Source organism: Sceloporus undulatus, chromosome 5, assembly GCF_019175285.1.
Source record: "Sceloporus undulatus isolate JIND9_A2432 ecotype Alabama chromosome 5, SceUnd_v1.1, whole genome shotgun sequence".
NCBI lineage: Eukaryota > Metazoa > Chordata > Lepidosauria > Squamata > Phrynosomatidae > Sceloporus > Sceloporus undulatus.
Genome location: NC_056526.1, coordinates 48,615,504 through 48,636,777, shown reverse-complemented (window position 1 = coordinate 48,636,777; position 21,274 = coordinate 48,615,504). Strand labels below are relative to the sequence as shown.

At 40.4% G+C, this 21,274-nt stretch overlaps 1 protein-coding gene across 1 annotated transcript in view; it reads right to left on the bottom strand.

The window, feature by feature from the left end:
* Positions 1–18,410, bottom strand: part of RASSF9 (Ras association domain family member 9) — a 47,140-nt gene extending 28,730 nt beyond the window's left edge. Inside the window, exon 1 of the mRNA XM_042470056.1 lies at positions 18,198–18,410. Coding sequence (XP_042325990.1) covers positions 18,198–18,244 — 47 coding nt within the window. The 5' untranslated portion in view covers positions 18,245–18,410. The remainder of the gene's footprint in view (positions 1–18,197) is intronic.
* Between the last annotated feature and the right edge of the window lie 2,864 nt (positions 18,411–21,274).

The following is a 21,274-nucleotide window of genomic DNA, read 5'->3' as shown; positions in this document are numbered from 1 at the left end:
AGGGTCGCTTTAGTGTCCACATAAGTCAGAAATGACTTGAAGGCACACAACAACAACACTAACAATAACATTCCCCTTGGAGAACATTGTCTTGAACAAAGAAACACTCCACATTGAACAATAACAACTATTATAAACTATTATTGTTGTTGTTGATGATGATTATTATTATTGCAGGTCTATGTACTTTGTCCTACATACAGTGCACTTTTGCTATTGGTGGGGGATGTATTCCAGATCCCTCCATGGATAGTAAGAAACGCGGGACCTTAAGTCCCATTTTTCTCAATGGACATGAACTCTCGTTCACGCCGTGTGTGCATGCACCCATTCAGAAAACCAGAGCTTGCTCTCCACAGAAGCTGAAACCATGGATGGCAAGCCTGTGCTTGGTGCAGGTGCACTATATTTTGAATGAGAGAATAAAAGAGAGAATGATAGAGAAAGAGTGAGACCTCAGCAATTCCTTTTCCAGAACAAAATTGTACAAAATTCGGGGTATACCAGTGAGGAAGCAAGACATGAATACTGACATTTCAGCAGTCAGAATAGTGAAAGTTGGAGTGGGGGGGGAACTAATCCAGTGCAAGCTTTAAAGAAAATATATCTGAAGGAATTGGCTTACCTTCCAGCTAGAAGATATAATCAAAAAGAGACTGTGTGTGTGTATGTGAACCTGTACTAGCTGCAATTAAAGTACTTGGAGAAAATCAGACCTGTCTCAGCCCCATACATAATTTAGTGTGTTGGGCTGGTGGAGGTTGATAATTTAACAACCAACAGTTTCTGAACTTGTTTACAAAAGAATCTGAAGTCTGATCAAGCTCTTGTCCAGAACAAAGTCAACATCACTATATATATTAATTTACAGGTCACCCTCAGCAAGAAAAATGTGCATTTTCCATATGCCAGATTCAGCAATAAAAGTAATAGCTCAGAATGCTACAAGTACAGTGGGCCTTTATTAACCACTTAGGTTTGTTTCCAGGACCACTGCGGATACCAAAATCCATGAATGCTTAAGTCCGATTAAAAATAGTGGTATCATAAAATGACATCCCTTATATAAAATGGTAAAATCAAAAAACTGCTTTTTGGGGGGAGGGGAGGTGGGAATATTTTTCATCTGTGGATGGCTCAATCTGTGCATACAGAATTCCATGGATGGAATGCAGACAGTATTAACAAAATGACAGGAAAGCAGAAATACTGACCTGTCTTTTTAAACATGTTATAAAACCTACCTTTGATCAATATACAAAATCTAATAGTGCCCACAATGAAAATATATCACAGAGAATTCCACACTTGAAGCACTATAATGAGCTAAGAATTTCCATCATGTTTATGCTGAACCTGTTTGTGTAGACTTCGGATCCGTGCCCCAAGCTTACTCACGAGGGGCAAACAGAGGGATATAGAATGGGGGATGCACTCATAGGACAGTGCCACCATTCAAGCCAATAGGGCTTGAATATCAGCGGATTTCAGTTTTTGCGGTGGGGGGGGGGGAGTCTGAAACAGAGGGGTGACTGTATATTGTACCTGGAGGATATTCAGTAAAACAAGTTGAAATATCTGAGCAAAGAGGTATTACGAGTTTTCAAACTGAGGGAGTTACATGTTTTTCCCTGTGCATGGGGGGAGGGGATGTATCCACCCCAATCGCTGCTGATACAATATTGATTCCCAAATACAGTGGCTGTCCATCAATGTATTGAACAGTAACTTTTACTCAGACAGCAAAAAGTGTATCAAACTTGTGAATTTTTTTGCATCCACACTGCAAAGATATACAAGTTTGACAGCACTTTAACTGTCATGGCACAATGCTACGGAATTCTGGGAATTGTAGTTTTGTGAGACATTTAGCCTTCTCATCAGAGAGTTCTGGTGCCACAACAAGCTACAGTTCCTAGAATTCCACAGCACTGAGCCATGGCAGTTAAAGTGCTGTCAAATTGATTTCTGCAGTGTGGATGCAGTCTTAAAGTCAAAAGGCAAAAATGTTGGTAATTGTATATTTCTTTCTTTTACTGCCCCGTTATCCACACTGCTAATGGTACTATAGATGTGTATTTAAGAGTGATGCCACTCTTATGGAAGTATGTGCAAACAATTACAGGAAATGAATTTTGAAAGTGAAATCACACTCAGCTAAAACTAGGTTTTCATACACCCTTCAACAGTTTAACAGAAACAAGAACATGTATACAAGTGTGTGGTCAGGATCACAAAAGTATTAATGAGAAAGAACACACTAGTTAAGAAAAGGTCAGAAACTTGCTGTTGACTGAGTCTACAGTGAGGGGCATGATTTCTCCCTTTCCCCACCTGCTGAGTTAACTGAATGCAAACCACTTTTGCACTGTGAAATCAGTTATCAGTTTCCAGCAATTGAAATATGCTGAGGACAAAGGGGGAATGAAGGCAGTGACAGGAGAAACTGGGGTATTTTAAAATCAGCTGAAAAAGTGGAACAAAAGAAAGTTAATTGGTACTGCCCCTGGTACAGTTGGGTCGTATGCTTTCAGTGGTCAGGGGAGCACATTTTGCTGACACTGAGTGAGGTACACCGAAGTAAATTGAAACAAAGTGGCAATTAGGTTAACAGCCTCACACAATTCTGTGTAAAAATGCCACAGTGTAAGTGTGTAACTGCAGTGGCGGGGGAGCCCATAAAATATAAACTCTGAGCAGATCTTCTGATGTTCCAAAATGATAAGTTCATGTAAAAGGGACAGTTATGAAAGTTTTTTTCTTAAATATTTGGGCACTTGGAAAATAGGCAGACGTTCCCCCCCCAAAAGGTGAAATGGACCTCCTTATAACAAACAGGTGTTTAGATTAGAGGCTAAGCCTGGAATCCTACAGACCAAATCATTACCTGAAATGATGTGTAATTTCTTTTGCAGTATATCATTAAACACAGAAAGACAGCTTATTTACATCTATTTAATTGTTAGAGCTCTTGACAATTTGGCCTAGCTAATTATTACTCCTAAGCTGCCAGACTAGACCCTGCTTGACTGAAGGCAGACGCCCAAATCCTGACTGATCACCAGGAAGTGCCTTACCGAAGCAGCTCCTGCCCTTTAGAGACAATGTGTGTAGCTCATTAGCCTGGCATCAAACTCTGGATAAAAATGATCATACACATTTTTTCCTGTTTCTGGTTTCTGCAGCCAATCCTAACTTTTTGTGTGTATATGTGTGTGTGTGCATGCACATGCACATGCAGACGTATGGATAGTGTCTCCTACTCATCACAGTCTAGCACTCTTTCTTTTTGGGACTTATGACTGCTATCCTGTGAAGCATCTGGATTTCTTATGGGAATTTCAGTACTTCTACATAGATGTCCTTGTTCAAATCCCAGGCTAACACACTGATGTGGAATTAATCTCCATTTACTTGGAATTAAGGGGTTATTGAGATGGTGAAAAAAATCCTGGGTGAATGTGGAATTAACACCTGTATACATTTTGAAGCATCTGCTAGTTTCTCTAAAACCTGCAAATCCTGGGATAATCTATCTCGGGTTTTTTTCCCTTATTTTCCAACAAGCTTCACATTGTTGGCTGTGTGAAAAACTGATGCAAATAGACCCAGGATAAACTGGGATAAAACACTGCATACCTTGAATATGTTTTGAATGCATCTGCATCATTGACTCCATCTTTATTCACAGTGCTGGCACATTTAAGCAACAGACCTTGCAGAGATGCACACAGATGTGGTTCCGATTAAAAAATCATAGTGTGAAAAGTAAAAGTGGACTACATGAATAGGATTATTTGCATAGTCTCAGTAACAAAAACAATGTCTGAATAACCCCTAAATCCTACTGAGCTCAACTAGGTTTATTACCAAGCTAGTGTGTATATCACTGCTGACAAACTGAGAGCCAGAACAGACTGGATCTAAAAGCTGGCTTCCCAGTGGCTTGGGGATGTGACATTTATATGCTGCACGGCCCCAAGGTATCTTTAAGCCACCCAGCTGTTTGCAGATAGATGGCTTCAAGATGCTCCATGGGTTCGGCATGTATATTCTGCATGCCGCCGGAGCTCCTTGCAGCTGGCTTCAAGCCACTGTAGAACATGGAAAGCCAACTTTTTGCCAACTGAAAAGAACTAGATCTTTGCCACTCTTTTTTCAGCCTGGGAAAAGGTGGCTAGGGGATGTGTCATATGTTCTTCATGGCCCCAATCCATATTCAGAAGAGGTGACTTCAAACCGCCCCTTCCACCCATCTATTTTGCCCCTTAGTCTCCAATAGATGCATTTTACTAAGGCATTTGTTGGAGTTTAAGGCAGTCTGCAGTGAAACATATACTACATGGGAATGAACACAATCAGCATTTTCTTCTGTAGGCATTTTACCAGTTCTCCTCCTCCTCCTAGTCTGTTTAAAGAAAGGAAACTAAACAGTACTTCCTTTCAGCCAGAGAGCTATTTTCCATCCATGTAGGAAACTCGAACACATAATTATCATAAACACAGTGGAACACAGATGTGAAGACCACACCCATATTGCCATCCAGAAACATCAAAGTAAATAATAATTAGGGTATATTTCTCTCTAGAATTATATATCTTGTTTGTAATGTTACATGAATTACTTTTATATGATTTGTGGAAGCATTTTAAAAGAGGACCACTAAGATGGCCTAAGCAGAATGTTCTGCAGTTTACTTTAGCCCAACTTTCCCAAACTGGTGCCTTCCAGATAGTTTGCAAGAAAAAAGAGGGTGATGTATATCCAAGTATTCTGTAGATGGCCTTTATTTTTTTATTATTACTTTAAAACAAGCCCAACATTTTTTGACTAATATAAATATTTCAATGGCCTTCCTTAGGGGGCATTTTATAAAAACTCTGAAGAAACTTGTCAACAAAATTGTAATAGGTTCAATTTAGGGTCACCATCAGTGAGAAACAACACACATACATATAAAAACAAATACAAATATAAATGATCAATTAAAATAAAAAGGGCAATATATATTAATATCTATATGAAATGTCATAATGCATTCAAAAAAAATTTATATACTGGTTCAAGCCTATATCAATATGTGAAACTAGGAGCAGAAATTTCTGGAGCTGAAATTCTCATTCCATTTGCTGGACAGACAAAAAAACTAGAGAATTAGGCTTCAGGTTGTTGTTTTTTAAATTTTTATTTTAGAAATGGCCAGAAAGAAAGGGGGAAGCCAGTGTTGTGTAGTGGTTTGAATGTTGGACAACGACTCTGGAGACCAAGGTTCAATTCCTCATCTGGCCATGAAACCCACTGGGTAACCTTGGGCAAGTCACATGCTCTTAACATAAGATGAAGGTAAAAAATCTTCTGAACAAATCTTGCCCCCAAAACCCCCATGATGTATTCAGTTTAGGGCCAGCATAAGTGAGAAACAACTTGAAGGCACACAACAACAACAACAGGAAGAAAGAGTGGGAGAGAAGAGGCGAGATTGCCTTCAATGGTGTAGTATGCAAACCTATCTATGCATACCTACATACACACACAGAGAGAGAGTGAATTTACAAAAGTGGGAGTCAGTCTTCTGAGCTGAGCCTGCAGGAAGAATTAACTTTTTATGTATTTTTAGTACTGCATGGAATATAGATATTCTAGGGTTAGACTTTAACTCCCCCCATTTTTTTTCTTTTTTTGAAAAATAATTCAAACTGACCTTCATCCACAGTGATTTTAACTATGATCCTATAATCATCTATGGGGGTATTTTCATAAAGGCTGTATACTAATCTGCCTGAAAGCTGCTGAAGTGCATTTTGAATTTCATTTTCCATGATGCCTCATTGCTTCAGGCTGATGGGACAAAAGCCACATTCCAAACCATCCAGAGGACATTAGGTTGGAAAGGTGGCTTTAGACTCACACACTCAGAAGGATACAGTGATTCTAATATGCCTGGTTTGAAACATGCACATTTTAAAAGTGAAGACTACCACGGCAAATTAGAACTTCACTCTTGATTTTATATGGTTTGTGTAGGTTTGCATCACTTTTCAAGGTAAATGCTTTTAACCCACCCACCATTTATTTATTTTCTATTTAGCTCATCTTCCCAGGGGAGCTAGGGTATATTCACAATTATAACACTTCAATACCCCTTCAATTACTATGGCTCCACTGTATGGAATCCTTGTAGTTTGGTGATGGCATTGGAAAATTCTGCTAGAGAATTATGTACTGATAATGCTCTCTAGTGAAGGATTTTAAACACCACCAAACTACAAATTTCAGGATTGAGTAAGAGGGAAGTTAAGGTGGTATGAAAGTGTAATAATGGATACAGGAGGGTGGTACATTACACACTGATATATAACATTTATGTCTGCATTTGTATATGTGCCTGTGGGTCATCTGTCAAACTTATGGTGACCCCATGAATTTCAAAAGGGAAAAATAGGGCATTATGTCCTATAGGGCAATATATCCAAAATCCTTACACAGAGGAGGTCTCTAAACTGAGTGACAAAAAGCATTAACCCAGAAAGTCTGGTACTTGTGAATGATAATGCAGAAACTTATTAAACCCATAAATTGCACATGTTTACTACAATGATACAATTTAAACTAAGGAATACTCAGGGATGTTTTTAGCAGTTCTTTCCTTAAAAAAAAGGCCTACAGCACTTAGTATTCGTTGATTGTCTCCCATCCAACTACTAACCCATGCTGGACCTATTTAGCATCCAAGATCATACAGGATCCACTCTTAACAGCTCTCCCCCTTTTTATAGCCATTTATCAGGCAGCACCCCCTCCCCAACTTTTTGCCAGCCTGTCTCTCTAGATTACTGCACTGTACTCTTCTAGTGCTGCTCTTCCACTTTAACTGCTCTGGCTGCCTTCTGTTTCATCCTGGGACTTGCAATTTAAGAAGGGGTATGTAGAATTCTCAGTCAGAGAGATCTTAGGCTTCACTGAACTACAAGCCTCAGAATGCAGTAGGAGGCAGCTGGAGCAGTAAAAGTGGAATAGTAGCACTATAACAGTGTAGTGGTCTGATTGGCTGTTGTGAACATTCCACTTTCCCAATATCTCTCCACAGCATGTGAGTCATAACCTTTCCTAAATATCTGAGAGCCAATGCGGTGTAGTGGTTTGAACATTGGACTATGACTATGGGAGTCCAGGGTTTGAATCTCTGCTCAAGTATGGAAACCTAGTGGGTGAGGCAATGACAAACTCCCTTTGAACCAATCATGCCAAGAAAATCTGGTGGTAGGTTTTCCATAAGTCACAAATGACTGGAAGGCACACTGCACCACCGCCATCAACAAAGCCTGGTCTACAAAGTTTAATTCAGAGTTCTGGAACTTGCATATGAACCAATCAATAGGAGTACAGTCTGCCCTTGCTTTACGCAGGGGATCTGTTCTGGACTCCCCCGCATAAAGCAAATACCATGCATGCTCAAGTCCCAATGTGATACACCTCCCCTTGTGCCCTGTGTGTATGCTGAAAGCCATGTATGACACGGGCGCACTGTAGAATACTTCTCAATGACTAGATAATATCCTGTGAAATTAATGAGTGTGTTATGTTCTTTGAGAAGTGAAGACCCCATTCAGAAGGGGTTCATAACTGCCTTGTTCTGCGGGAAAGGGGCTTGTGAATTGAACCAGACTATCATAGGATTCATACTCCTGATGAAGGGGCTTTAATGGAATTTGTGTTTAGAGGAATAAAACACAGTTTGAGGTGGAAATAAAGTCAGTGAGTGAACTGGAATAAGGACAATTTGTAACAAGTGAAGTGATGTACAGATTGTAACAAGCCTTGAGAACCAACTGCAAAAGGATACTAATTTAACTTCAGTCCGTAAATAAAAGTTATTTTTCTTCATATTTACAAAGGAGTGGCTTGAAATAATTTATAAATAACAACATCAAAAGCACACTACCAGAAATATTAAAACACTTAATACGAAAGGATACTGGGTCTCTTAAGTGAGTGGACTAAGATAAGAATTGGGGTCAAGGGGTAAAGAGATCGTTCTGAGGGAAGAAAAGTCTCAATCTACTTGTATGTTATGACAAGACAAGAATCATGTGTAACCCAGTGATCACACATGCCCTTACACCAAGGGTAGGAAAACTGTGTCCCTCCAACGTGATTTGCTTTCTAACATTCTCAACTAAGGACCAGTACAGACAGGCCAAAATAAAGTTGCTTCAGGTCACTTTGGAGGTAGGCTGTTTAAATGGAGGTGTGCTCCAGTCCTCAGGAGTGGAAAATGGCTTTGGTGTGGCTTCTGGCCTCTTAGGACGTATGCATCATTTAAACAGCATATCTCCACAGTGACCCAAAGCATATTTATTTTGGCCTGTCTCTATGGGCTAGTAATCTCTTTGGGCTCCTCACATTTACTATACATTTAATAACCTCTGTGAAGTTAGCTGAACTCACTTATGGACAGATGAATGCAATACTCCCTTCTTGAAGCCTGGCAGGGTAGCAAGACTGAGAGAAAGCCTTTCCCTATAAGATCTTAAGACTCTGGTGGGTTCAAATAGTTTGGACCTAAGATGTATAGGACTTTGTAGGTCATGACCAGCTTTCTTAATTGTGCATGGAAATGAACGAGTAGCCAGTGAAGCTGTTTGTACAAGCGAGTTATATGCTCCCTATAACTGGACTCAGTCAGCATTCTGGCCATAACGTTTTTGGGCCTGTGGAAGTTTCTGGACAGTTTCCAAAGGCAGCTCCACATAGAATGTATTACATTAGTCCAAACTGGAAATAAGGCATGTGTCACTGTAGCCAGATCTGATGTCTCAAGCAATGGACACTACTGGTGCACTAGTTTTACTTGTGCTAATGCACTCCTGGCCACAGCTGGAACCAGGGCACCCAGACTCAGAACTGAGTCCAAGAGAACATGCAAGCTGTGAACCTGAGATTTCCAGGGAAGCATAACCCCATCATGCACAGGCAAAGTCCTTATTCTCTGATCTACCATTTGACTGACCAGGCACCTCTTTTTTGTCAGGATTATGTTTCAGTTTGTTTGCTCTCATCTAGTCCATTACTGACAACAGACATTGGTTCAGTACCAAGACAGCTTCCTTGGAATCAGATGGAAAGGAGAGGCAGAGTTGGGTGCCATCAACATACTGGTGACATCGCACCCCATAAGTAAAGATGGCCTCTCTCAATAGTTTCATGTACACGTTAAATAATATGGGATACAAAACTGAGCCCTGAGGGACCCCACAATCCAATGACCAGGTGTCGAACAGGAATTCATCCCCCCAAGAAGGACCAGAACCACTGTGAAAGAGTTTCTCCAAGTCCCACTCCAGAGAGGCAGCCCAGAAGGATACCATTGTTGATGATATCAAAAGTCACTGAGAGGTCCTGCAGAACTGATAGGGTCACACTCCGCCCATCCAGTTCCCTGCATAGTCCCGTAATCTAGTCTGAGACCAGATTCAGTGAAACAGCACATCATCTGCAAATAAGTTCAATTCCTGACACCTCCAGGGATGGAAAAGCTATTTGAAACTGTAGAAAGCTGCTGCTAATCAGTACTGACAGTAGAAATAATGCTAATGTTGACCAACCGTCTGCTTCTGACTAAGACAGTGATAGTTTGAGGTATCTGCACAGATAATGTGTGGAAGAGGAGATAAACAGGAGTAAACTCAGCTTTTATATATGTATAGCAAACATGGGGTGTTGTAGCAGAGCAGCTTCCTCTTTTGCTTGCTATGGAATGCATGAAGGGGAAGCTCACATGTGTCTCCCTGGACCTGGAACATGTTTCACTGAACATATGATACTTTTCAATGGCACCCAGAAGTGTAGCTCCTTTCCTTCTTCTCACTGTTATTTCATGTTTCAAGATGCTTTACTTACAATTGTCATGTGAGTTAATCCAATCTTCTAACAGAGGTCCTTTGACTATTCACCTGTCCTTCATAACTGCCAGTATAGCAGCCTAATGGCTAGCATAGAAAAGAAACAGAACTGAGGAGTTCTGCTTCTTTTCTCAGTATTAGGTATTTTTGGAGCCATAGTCCAAACCATTAATATTTCTACGCTCTCCATTAGCTTTTATGTCCACCAACATAAAACATTTTATTTTCCACTTCTCTGACAAATTGTTATCAATCCCTGACTACTATCCTAAAATAGCCATAAGTTTTTAAAAAGTCATTGCTTCCATTACATTAAAGCTTTATTAAAGTGTTCAAAGCTATCAAAGTACTGAAATGTATTTATGTCAAGATAAGAGCTTCAATGTGAGATTCTTTGAATAAATCCCCCCCCCCCCAATTTCTTGGGTTTTTAAAATTCAAATGTCTCCCTGCATCCTCTAGGGTGGGAGGAATAATTTCATCATTTAACTTCCAGATATCTTGGGCTCAGGATAAGGCTTTTTTAGGCTCATGAGTAAGATTAGATTTTACAGGACTGGATAGAAGGTATCACAGATGGCTACTAATTCCAGCCTGTCACAATTTTCTGAGCTTGATCGAAGTATTCACCTCTTCAAATAAATTGAAACCACTTCCAGTTTGTTCAGGTTCTCAAACTACCCCATTACAAGAACCCAATCAGCATTCCCATAATAAAATGCTATAAATTTACTACTAGTACCACTGCTACTACTATTAAAACATTTTAACAATTATTTAATCATATCATGGAATATTTGTACATCATTACATTACACTTGTATTCTGCTGCTACTATACTCTAGAGTGCCATAAGCGTGAACTGTCCTATTGCAGTGGCATCTCAAACAAACAAACAAAATCCATTACACAAATTTATCTCAATCATACATTCCTTGACTTTCCCTGAATGATTTCCATTTTCTCGATGAAAGTGGCAACCCTGTATATAAGCCAATTCTTGTTCCTTCTTTGGACTGTGTATTATGCACAAGTCATTCAACACGTAATTTACTCTGCTGGAATGAAATTGTTGCCTAACTTCCTAAAGAAGTAGGTAATTAACCATTAAAAGAAATATGTGTATGTGTGTGCTTTGCCACAGAGACTAGAGTCTGAGTGCTACTTTAGTAAATATCTAGAGACTATCAGAAAATGTTTGCCAAACAGCACCTTGATTTTATGCATTTTATACTTATTCAGAAGTACATCATATTGGGGAAGGGCCAAAGCAGATGTGGACAGTGGGTTGACATGATACACTCACTCTTTCTGGTTCAAAAGTGGGGCCTACTTTTTATAATGGCGAGCCATCATGGTGTAGTGGTTTGAACATTGGACTACGATCCTGGAGAATCCCACCCCCCAGCCATGAAATCCACCGGATAACCTTAGACAAATCACACTCTTTCAGCCTCAGAGGAAGGCAATGGCAAACCTCCTCTGAACAAATCTTGCCAAGAAAACCTCATGATAAGGTCACTTTAAGTCAGAAACAACTTGAACGCTCACAACAACCAACTTGGTGATGCACCAAGGTATTAGGGCTACAAAACAAACCTTCCTCCTCTCCTTTATTGTATATATGGATGTTCTTGCCTATTTTTCCTTATCCAAGCTCCAATGTATGCACATTTACCAGTCTTCTGATCCCTCACATTAAACTTTTGGAATTCCATCTAAGCTTTTGGGGGGAGGGGGGCTTTTAACCGTTGCACAATTTGGATTTTCCTGAGAATGTCAGTACCTTTCACTTTTTTGTCTGTACCTCCTCCACTTTTAGGACATACAGCTGTTTACACTCAACATATGTGTTTGCTACTAGAGGGAAAGATACATGGTTTCATAGTAAAATATCAGATAAAAATAAAATAAATATAATAAAACTTGTATTTGTACCCCACTTTTTGTTAAAAACAAAGCAGCTTAGTGTTAAAAATGATACAGCAATATATACAAAGTATTCCCCCCCCCTTAAAAATAATTAAACAATTTAGGTTTAAAATTACATACATAATACATAAAACAGTTAAAACAGTAACAGTGGGCACAGTCATTATGTGAGGGAGTCATTACATCGCCAAGTAATTTATTCTGGGAAGGCCTGCTGGAAGAGATCTGTCTTGACAACTTTCTTGAAGTTGTCTAGGTTGGTAATTTGACGGATCTCATCTGGCAGGCCATTCCACAGGTTGGGAGACATTTTGCGGCCTTCGTTTTCAGCTAAATTTCTCCATATGTGGCTGGAAACACTGCACAAATCCAGAACATTATTTTTTGGAAAAGATTTTACCTTCTGCAGAGTTTTGGATAGTTTGCATGAACAACACCCTAAAACTGTAGAACTGGTAGACACAATTTTCTAGCAAGACCCCCTGCAGAAGGGCATTCTCCAAAACATTCCTAACAGATTAGCCCATGTAAGAAGGGAGTATAGCCTTCAAACTTCAGATTATAATTTGTTGTAAGGAACAACCAAAAGTATACAGGATAAGAATTTTTATCAAGGTAAGTGAGGGTGGGGGAGGGGAAGAGTCTCATGGCAACTTTAAAGTTCACCAGTTTATTTCACTTTAACAATCCTAGACTACACAGAATGCAGTCTCAGTGCCAAGCACTGACAGGTGTGAGTGTGTGTGTGTGTGTGTGTGAGAGAGAGAGAGAGAGAGAGAAATAGACATATAGCACATACTAGCTGGATGAGTCATTTGAAATGTGATGCTGGAGGCAAATTCTGTGGACACCATGTACTACAAAAAAAAAAAAAAAAAAAAAAAAAAAAAATAAATGGGTCCAAAAGTAAATCAAACTTCAGTTCTAAAAGCCAAGATGCTAAACTGAGACTTCCATACTTTGGGCACATCATGAGAAGACATGACTCACTAGAAAAGACAATAATGCTTGGTAAGGTAGAAGGCAATAGGAAAAGAGGAAAACTGCATTACAGGTGGATAGACTCAATAAAAAAGTCACATCCCATGAATTTGCAATACCTGAGCAGGGATGTTGATGATGGGGTGACTTGGAGGTCTCTCCTTCATACAGTTGCAATAAGTCAAAGTTAATTGATGGAAATTAACAAGAAGTTGGAGATGAGTTCTATGTGTACCATGGACTCTCAAAGAGACAAATAACTCAGTCCTAAGCAATTCAAGCCTGAATTCTCACTGGAAAGCAAAATGATTAAACTGAGGCTATTGTACAGTGAGCTCTTAGTATCTGCTGGGATTTGGTTCCAGGACCTCCTATGGATACAATATCCATGGATACTCAAGTCTCATTAAATATAATGGCATAGTAAAATGGTGTCCTTTATAAAAAAGAAAAAAACCTCAAGGTTTGCTTTTTGGAATTCATATTTTCAAGTCATGGATGGTGGAGTCTGTAAATAAAGAATTCATGAATAAGGAGATCTGACTGTACTGTGGGCATACCATGAGACAATATGACTCATTTGAAAAGACAATACTACTGGCAAAAGTGGAAGGCGGTAGGGAAAAAGGAAAACTACATTACAGTGGATTGACATAATAAAGGAAATCATGGCCATGAGCTTGCAAGATCTTAGCACGGCTGCTGATGACCATGGTTCCTGGATGTGTCTTATTCATAAGGTGGCCATAAATCAAAGCCTACATGATGTAATTAACAAATGAGCAAACACAGCATGATGATGGCAAGACATATCTTAATGATAGTTGTTAAGAGTTGTCATATGGAGATGGGTTGGTGACAAGTACATCCAAGTTTAGATAAGCATATAAACACAGGTGGTAGGGAATAGCCTTTTTCTAAGCCAAGTGAAATTGTTAGACCTATAGGGATGCCTAATTAGATAGGGATGCAAAAATTGAAGCTATTTTTCCCCCAGTGTCATAAAAAGGCAAGAGGTGGTAGTAAGATAGATCATGATAGATCATGTCATGAACAATGAAAATGCTAGTTTAGCATAACAATCTGGCCCCTGTAAATTATCACACAGGTAAGCTACTAAGCTATTACGGTAATTGTCTCTTGAGATTTCACATACCTCCCTCCTCCTAGACTGTGGATAATTGTTAGTCTACTGAAGTTGCACTTTATGCATTTGAAGAAGTGTGCTATAGTCCACTAAACCTTTCACTGATTTCTTTTAAGTATGCCACAAAGACTCCCCCCATCGGCTTTTCCCCTCTTTTTATATATTTCAGGGTGAGGAATAAATGTTGGAAGACAAACAGAAAGGGATCAATGCTGCAGACAATGGCATATGTTTCTGGAGAAAGTGACAGACTAAGAACATTGATCCATTTGATGCATATTAAAGTGGTGTCAAACAGGACTATTTCTGCAGTGCAGATGCAACCTTAGTGCTACAACTGTGTGGTGTGATTGAGCAAAGCTCTGTTTGCTATTCTTTTTTAAGGAAAAAAGTAACAGGTTGCTTGAACCCAAGTCTCACTGAATTTACAGAAATCTGTGAGTTTTTGCCTTTACTTCAGTGAAGTAACTCAGATGGCACCGATATAATGTATAAAGATGATCTGAAAACATAAGATAACATACAGATGGTATTCTCGATGCAATTTTGTGTGGCTCTTTTTAAAGGTTTTACTAGAGGTTATACAGTACAAAGAAGGCATTGTTGGACATTTCTAGGAATTATTATTTGGCATTATAAAGACATTTTTTGAACTTTCCAGCTCAAGAAGGTCTCACAACACTGCTATTGATTACAAAGCAGCATGTACAATATTTTGCACACCCAAACCATAAGAACTAGCAGGCACAATTTATATGCAAATACAGAGCTAAGAACAGAAAGTCAGAAAAGTCCAATTCTGAAACAAAAGTTTTGAGGTACCAATTAAAAGTTCAACAGACAGACCCACATACTCAGGAAATGATTTGAATTAGGCTGGCAAAGGCGGAAAACACAAGGGAATAAGCCCTATCTCATTGCATCGTTTCAGATTTACAATACCCACAATTGCCATCTCCATTGGCAGCCCTTGAATGATCAGACACAGATCTCCACCAGGAGCAAACTATACACAATCGCCCCTCTGGTTCCAGTCCTGTATTGCAATGAAGGGTGTCTTTGTCTGTGTTGCGGCCCTCAGTTATTGTGCCAGTATTTGCTATCCACTATTCACCCTGAGCCAGCAAGAACAAACCTCTTTACCAGGAAAAAAACAAAAACAAAAAACAGTGGTACAATTTCCCATCATTCATATTTCAAACTACATACATAACTCCAGAAAAAACTCTTAAAATAATCTGCTTTTCTGGCTCCCCTGTATTATTTCAGCATTTAGCAATTAGGAACAGGCCCCTGAAACCTGGTGATTATGCATGTTTTTGTTCTTATCAAAAAGTTGTTGTTGTACCTTCAAGTTTCCAACATATAGCAACACTAAAGTGAACCTATCATGGGGTTTTCTTGGCACAATTTGCTCAGAGGAGGTTTCCCATTGCCTTCCCCTACGGCTGAGAGAGTGTGACTTGCCCAAGGTCACCCAGTGGGTTTCATGCCCAAGTGTGGAATTGAACCTTGGTTCCAAGTCACAGTCCAACATTTAAACCATTATGCCACACTGACCCTACTTCCCATTTACTCAGAAGTAAATCCCATAGTACTGCATGAGGCCTCCTCCCAGGTTCATAGGATTAGTATGCAAAGGATTCTTGTAGCACCTTTGAGAGAAAAATGTTGGTAGCATAAGCTTGTATAGACTAAAGTCTATGCCTGTTCATAGGATGATCACGGTTATCATTTTCCACCCTCAGTATTCTTGTTGTTGTGTGCCTTCAAGTCATTTCCAACTTATGACAACCTATCACAGGGTTTTCTTGTTATGTTTCTTCAGAGGGGCTTTGCCACAGCCAACCTCTGAGGTTGAGAGAGTGTGACTTGCCCAAGGTCAACCAGTGAGTTTGCATTGCTGAGCCGGGATTTAGCCTTTAAACATACAAACAGAAAAATGTCTGTAATAATTGTTTGGTCTTCAGCTACATTCTCCAATATGTGCCTCCTCTAGAACTAATAGTCGCCAACAATTATTTTATTTTCCTTTCGGTAGTTCATTACTGGCCTTCTCCCTTATCAATGTAAACACAACACTGAAAGAAGTCAAAACAGGTTTCCAATTCCTAAATATAGGGCAGGGGGAGGACGCACAATAGGGAATGACGCAAGGAAGAACCCAGATTCACTTTGGGGAACTAAAATGTTGGTTTTAACAATACAACAACTACCAGAGTGACATAAAGGTTTGTATTTTAAGGGTTGTATCTTAACACATTACATTTTATTTTATAATTGTTTTAACTCTTAAAATTGTTTGTGGGTTTTTTTTAATTTTATATTTATTTATTTTAGTGTTGTACTGTTTTAGAACTGTATTGTTTTTATGTTGTGGTTCACCACCTTGAGTCCCTATATTGGGAGAAAAGTGGGAAATAATAATAATAATAATAATAATAATAATAATAATAATAATAATAATTGTTTGACATTTGGACTATGACTCTGGAGACAAGGGTTTGAATCCCGGCCCTCTGGATGACCATGGGCAAGTCACACTCTCACAGTCTCAGGAGAAGGCAATGCCAAACGTCCTCTGAACAAATCTTGCCAAGACAACCCTATGATAGGAAACAACTTGAAGATACACAACAACATCAACAAACAACCACCACCATGTACACTTCTAGTCAGAATTACAATATTGAGGATAGCAACCAGAAAGCAGAGAGCCTCTCTACTCTAAAGGTAGCTGCTGCCCAGATCATGTTCAAGAGTCTTGAGGAGCCACTGTCTTCTATCTCAGGCAACTTACATTAAAGTCACTCCAGGAGTGGAAAGTAATGACACAATTGAGGAGCAAGGAGTTTTCCCCTAAATGTCTGGCAAAGGACAGGTGAGTATTGGAGGGATGGGGGCAGAAGGTCTCCAAATGCAAGGCGACTCAACATCCTCCTTCTCCAAGGCCTGTCCTCCCCTTCAAATTCATCTGCCCAGGAGGAATCTCAAAAGGTCCTCCATTCTGGGCATGTCTAAGAAGCAGGAATTGATAGTTATATGAGGTTTTTTTTGAGCTTTGCATTTTGTGGTATCCTCCATTTTTCTGCAATGTCCTCCATTTTGAGGGGGCCTATCCTCCTTTGCAAGTGAGACATCGGATCACCTTGTCCAAATATATGTAGGGGAGAGAGGAAAAACAATCAAATCTGAAAGGGACGTTAAACTGAGTCCAACAGGCCTCAACAACCTTACCTCCCTCCCTAAAAATAACAACAGCAAAAAGGAAGATGAGCTCAGATCCACATTTAAAGCTGCTTTCAACCTTGGCAGGTGAACAGGTTAATAATAATAATAGTAATAGTAATAATAATAATAATAATAATAGTAATAATAATTTATTTCTATCCTGCCTCTGTAGGTTAACTGTGGCCCAAACCACACTGCAGAAATAATCCAGTTTGGGACTGCTTTAATTGCTCTGGTGCAATGCTAGGCAATTCTGGGAACTGTAGTGCTGACATTGAGCCTTTTCTGTCAGACAGAGAGCTCTGGTGCCACAATAAACTACAATTCTCAGCACTGAGCCGGGGCAGTTAAAGTGGTCTGAACCTGGTTTATTTCTGCAGTGTGGTTTGGACCTCTACTGTGGCTAAATGCTATGGAATTCTGGCCAGTTTGCCAAAGTTCCCTAGCAACTGAGCCACAACGGTTAAAAAGCGGGCTCAGCCCGGATTAATTCTCCAGTGTGGACGCAGCCTAGCACCCACACACAAGAGGCAGGTTTCCCATTAGTTTGGCACACTTACAGTGAAAGGTGGCGAAGCCAGGCTGCTTGGTCCCTTGGCAACTAGTTTCAGGCAAACTTGGCTGGGGAAGAAAACTCCTGAGAGGAAGGACTGCCAGCAGCAGCAGCGATCTCTTCCTCCCGAAACAATCATGAAGAAACATCACTTTTTCCATGAAGGAATTCTCCACATTTCCTCTGAGAGAGGATGCTACAATGTTGTCTTTAATAATACTGCCATCCATACTAGGGCATTATCCTGGTTTAAGCCCGCATAACTACCATTCCCAGGATGCCATAGCATGGAGCCAAGGCAATTAAAGCGGGCTCAAACCGGAATAGTGCTCCAGTGTGGATGCTATCAGTGTTGTTCCATAAGTAGTTTCCTAGGCTGAAGTGCAAATAAAACTTAAACAAACCGAAGCCCCCTCCTCCCTTATCCCTCCCCCTTCCTTTTTGTTTTACCTGTTTTTGTGGCGGGTCTTTAAGAGATTCCTCCCAAAGGGAGCCATGGCGAGAGCCCAAGGGAAGAAGGAGCCCACATCCAGCCTGGGCTTCAGCCTCTGGAGCGTCGAGATGAAGTTGTGCAACCCGTTGCTAACTTCTCCTTCGCACTCCTCCGGCCTCTTGGCTCGGCTTGGCTTTTGGAGGCCTGCCCAGCTCCAGGCTGGAAGGAAGGAGGGAGGCGTCGGGCAGGGACTGGAAAGGGGAGGGTGGTTGTTTTCCCCCTTTTTTGTTGTTGTTTCGGGGAGGGGGGGTAACTTAGACTTGAAAATACATACCCCCAAAAATCACTCGTGAGGAGTTTCAGGATTTTTTTCAGCCGTTTTGCTAAACTTTCTGAGCTGCTTTTGGGGGGAAAAAAAGAGCAGCAGCCTACATCCAAAGTCAAGAGCACTTTCTTTGGAGTCAGAATCCAGTTTGTGACCTTTTGTTGTGGCACCAGAGCTCTCTCTGACAGAGAAGGGTCAATGTCTCACAACACTACAATTCCCAGAATTCCCTAGAGTCAGGGTAGCTCAAGCAGTCTCAAACTGGGGTATTTCTGCAGTGTGTTTTGGACCTGGGAGTATATATACATATTTATTTTACAATCAAGATTACTCACTGGTAGTAGGTTTTTACTAGAGGACAAGCCCTACTGGCTACACCTGTTCTGTTCTCTGGAGCAGGGATGAAAATAGGATTCAGAGAGGCCATCCACTCCACATTGCAGACCCAACTTTAACTGTCATGGCTCAGGGCTATGGAAGTCTTGGAATTGTCGTTTGTTGTGGTGCCAGAGCTCTCACAAAATCTCTCACAAAACTACAATTCCCAGAATTTCATCAGTGGATTATTTCTTCAGTGTGAATGCAGCCAATGTGGCCCAAAGTCAGAGCAACCAGATGACCTAACCAGCAAAGAAGGTCAAGGCACCACAAAATGGAGGGCATTTTGAGGGGGGGAAATGGAGGACATGATGAAATAAAAGCTAAAAACACTCCTATAAATATAAATTCATGCTTCTTAGGGGTCATTCAGACCGTGAAAATAATCCCTATAGAATGTGAGTTAAACCTGTGTTGTTCACATGCATTTCATATGCATCTGGTTAAGTTTTTTCTTGGAGTATTCACACATGCAAGCTCTTGAATAAAGATGGAGTCAGTGATGAGACTGTATGTGACGCATGTACAAAGCATGCAGTTTTCCCCAGTCCATCCTGGGTCTATTTGCATTGGTTATTCACACAACAACCATTCCAAATTGGTTTTCAAAATCTCAGGATTCCCCCACACACTGATATCATCATCCTGGGTTAAGTGGGTTTATTGAAAGCCATCCCCCCCCCCCAATGTTATTGGATGCATTCAAAATGCATCTGAACAACAAAGATTCAACCCAGATTCAACCTAGATTATTTTCTCCAACTGAATAACCTGTTTTTCTAAAAAAATAACATTCTGTGTGAATAACCTATTCGAATAGACCTGGGATAAACCAGGATAAAACTCTGCATGCCTTGAACATATTTCAAATATACCTGCATTGTGGACTCCATCTTTCTTTGAGTGCTGGCATGTGTGAGCAACTGCACTCACAGAGATGCAGTTCCGTAATGTGTGAACAACAAATCTGGAATGCGTAAGTGGGATTATTTGCATAGTCTCACTAAACAAAAAGTGTCTGAATGACCCCCCCTTAGTCATGCTCAAAATGGAGGACATTTTGATATTCCTCCTGGACAGAAGATTGGAGTGTAGGACATGTCCTGGAAAAGGAGGATGTCTGGTAACCCAGCCCAAGGTCCATTTAGTATGGGAGTTGGAGGTGGCAGTACATGGATCTGGCCAAACAAAGGAGGGCAAGGGTGACAAGCAACTCATAACAGTTGTTGTTGTGAGCCTTCAAGTCATTTTGACTTTGGGTGACCCTAAGGTGAACCTGTGTACATTTAATGGGGTGGGCATTGCCATCCTCTGAGGCTGAGATAGTGTGACTTGCTCAAGGTCACTGAGTGGGTTTCCATGGCAGAGCTGGGATTGGAACCTTGGTTTCCAGAGTCATAGTCCAGTGCTCAAACCTACACTATGCTGACTCTTAACTCACAACAGCAGACAACCTTTGTTGAGACCACCACACAGTAGACACAGCTACCTTAGGAGTTTAACAGAGCTCTTCTTCAGAGAGGGGATAGAGGAAAGAGCGGAAACGGACAATTATTTATTCTAGTGTGCCAGAGACTGACACTAAATTTGTGCCTATTAGGTACAAAAGTTTATTTCTTACCTGGAAACTTGCTATGGATTGGTAGACAATGGTTCAGGGACCACTGAGTTATTTTCAGTTGCACTGTACTAAATAATCCAGCGTTAATTGTAGTTTGATTGTTGGATTATGGAGATTATCACACTGCATTTTCCTACTGGGCTGGGCACGGGATGTAACCTGAACAGAATGAAGGTTATTGCACAGCCCTGTTCTCATTCAGTACTCATCCTACACCCACTCCAGCCTTCTCCCGTTCCTGGTAAAAAACAGGAAAATTCTCTTCATAGCTGTCATGATCACTTTCAGGCCATTCCAGGTAATGTGCATGCAATAATCCTACCCAGTCCATCCTTGTACTCTGATTGGTTGAGATTCCCTCCTCCCCTCTCATCCTAGAATATCTACTCTTCTTCTGGTGGTGACACGAGGAGAGTAAGGCAGGTAATTTTGTTTTTTCCCATTGTTTTAATATTTTATTTTTAAAAATTATAGCCGTTATTGCGCTATGTTAACGAGAAAAAAAACCAAAATATTTTTTTGGCATTCCTTCAAATGCCAACTTTGCAGTACTATAAACCTCACAGCAACAGTATGCATAAGCAAAAAAGGGATGCGTTACAAATGACCTGCTAGAACAGCAAAGGGTGTGCGATAGTGTTCGTTGTCACCACATTAACAATGTCAGTGTCAAATGTGGTAACACCTGTTCCCATATTGTTAGTTTACAGAGCATTTCTGGGATGCAATCAGAACATTATGGATGCTAGTGAGATAATCCCCTATGAATC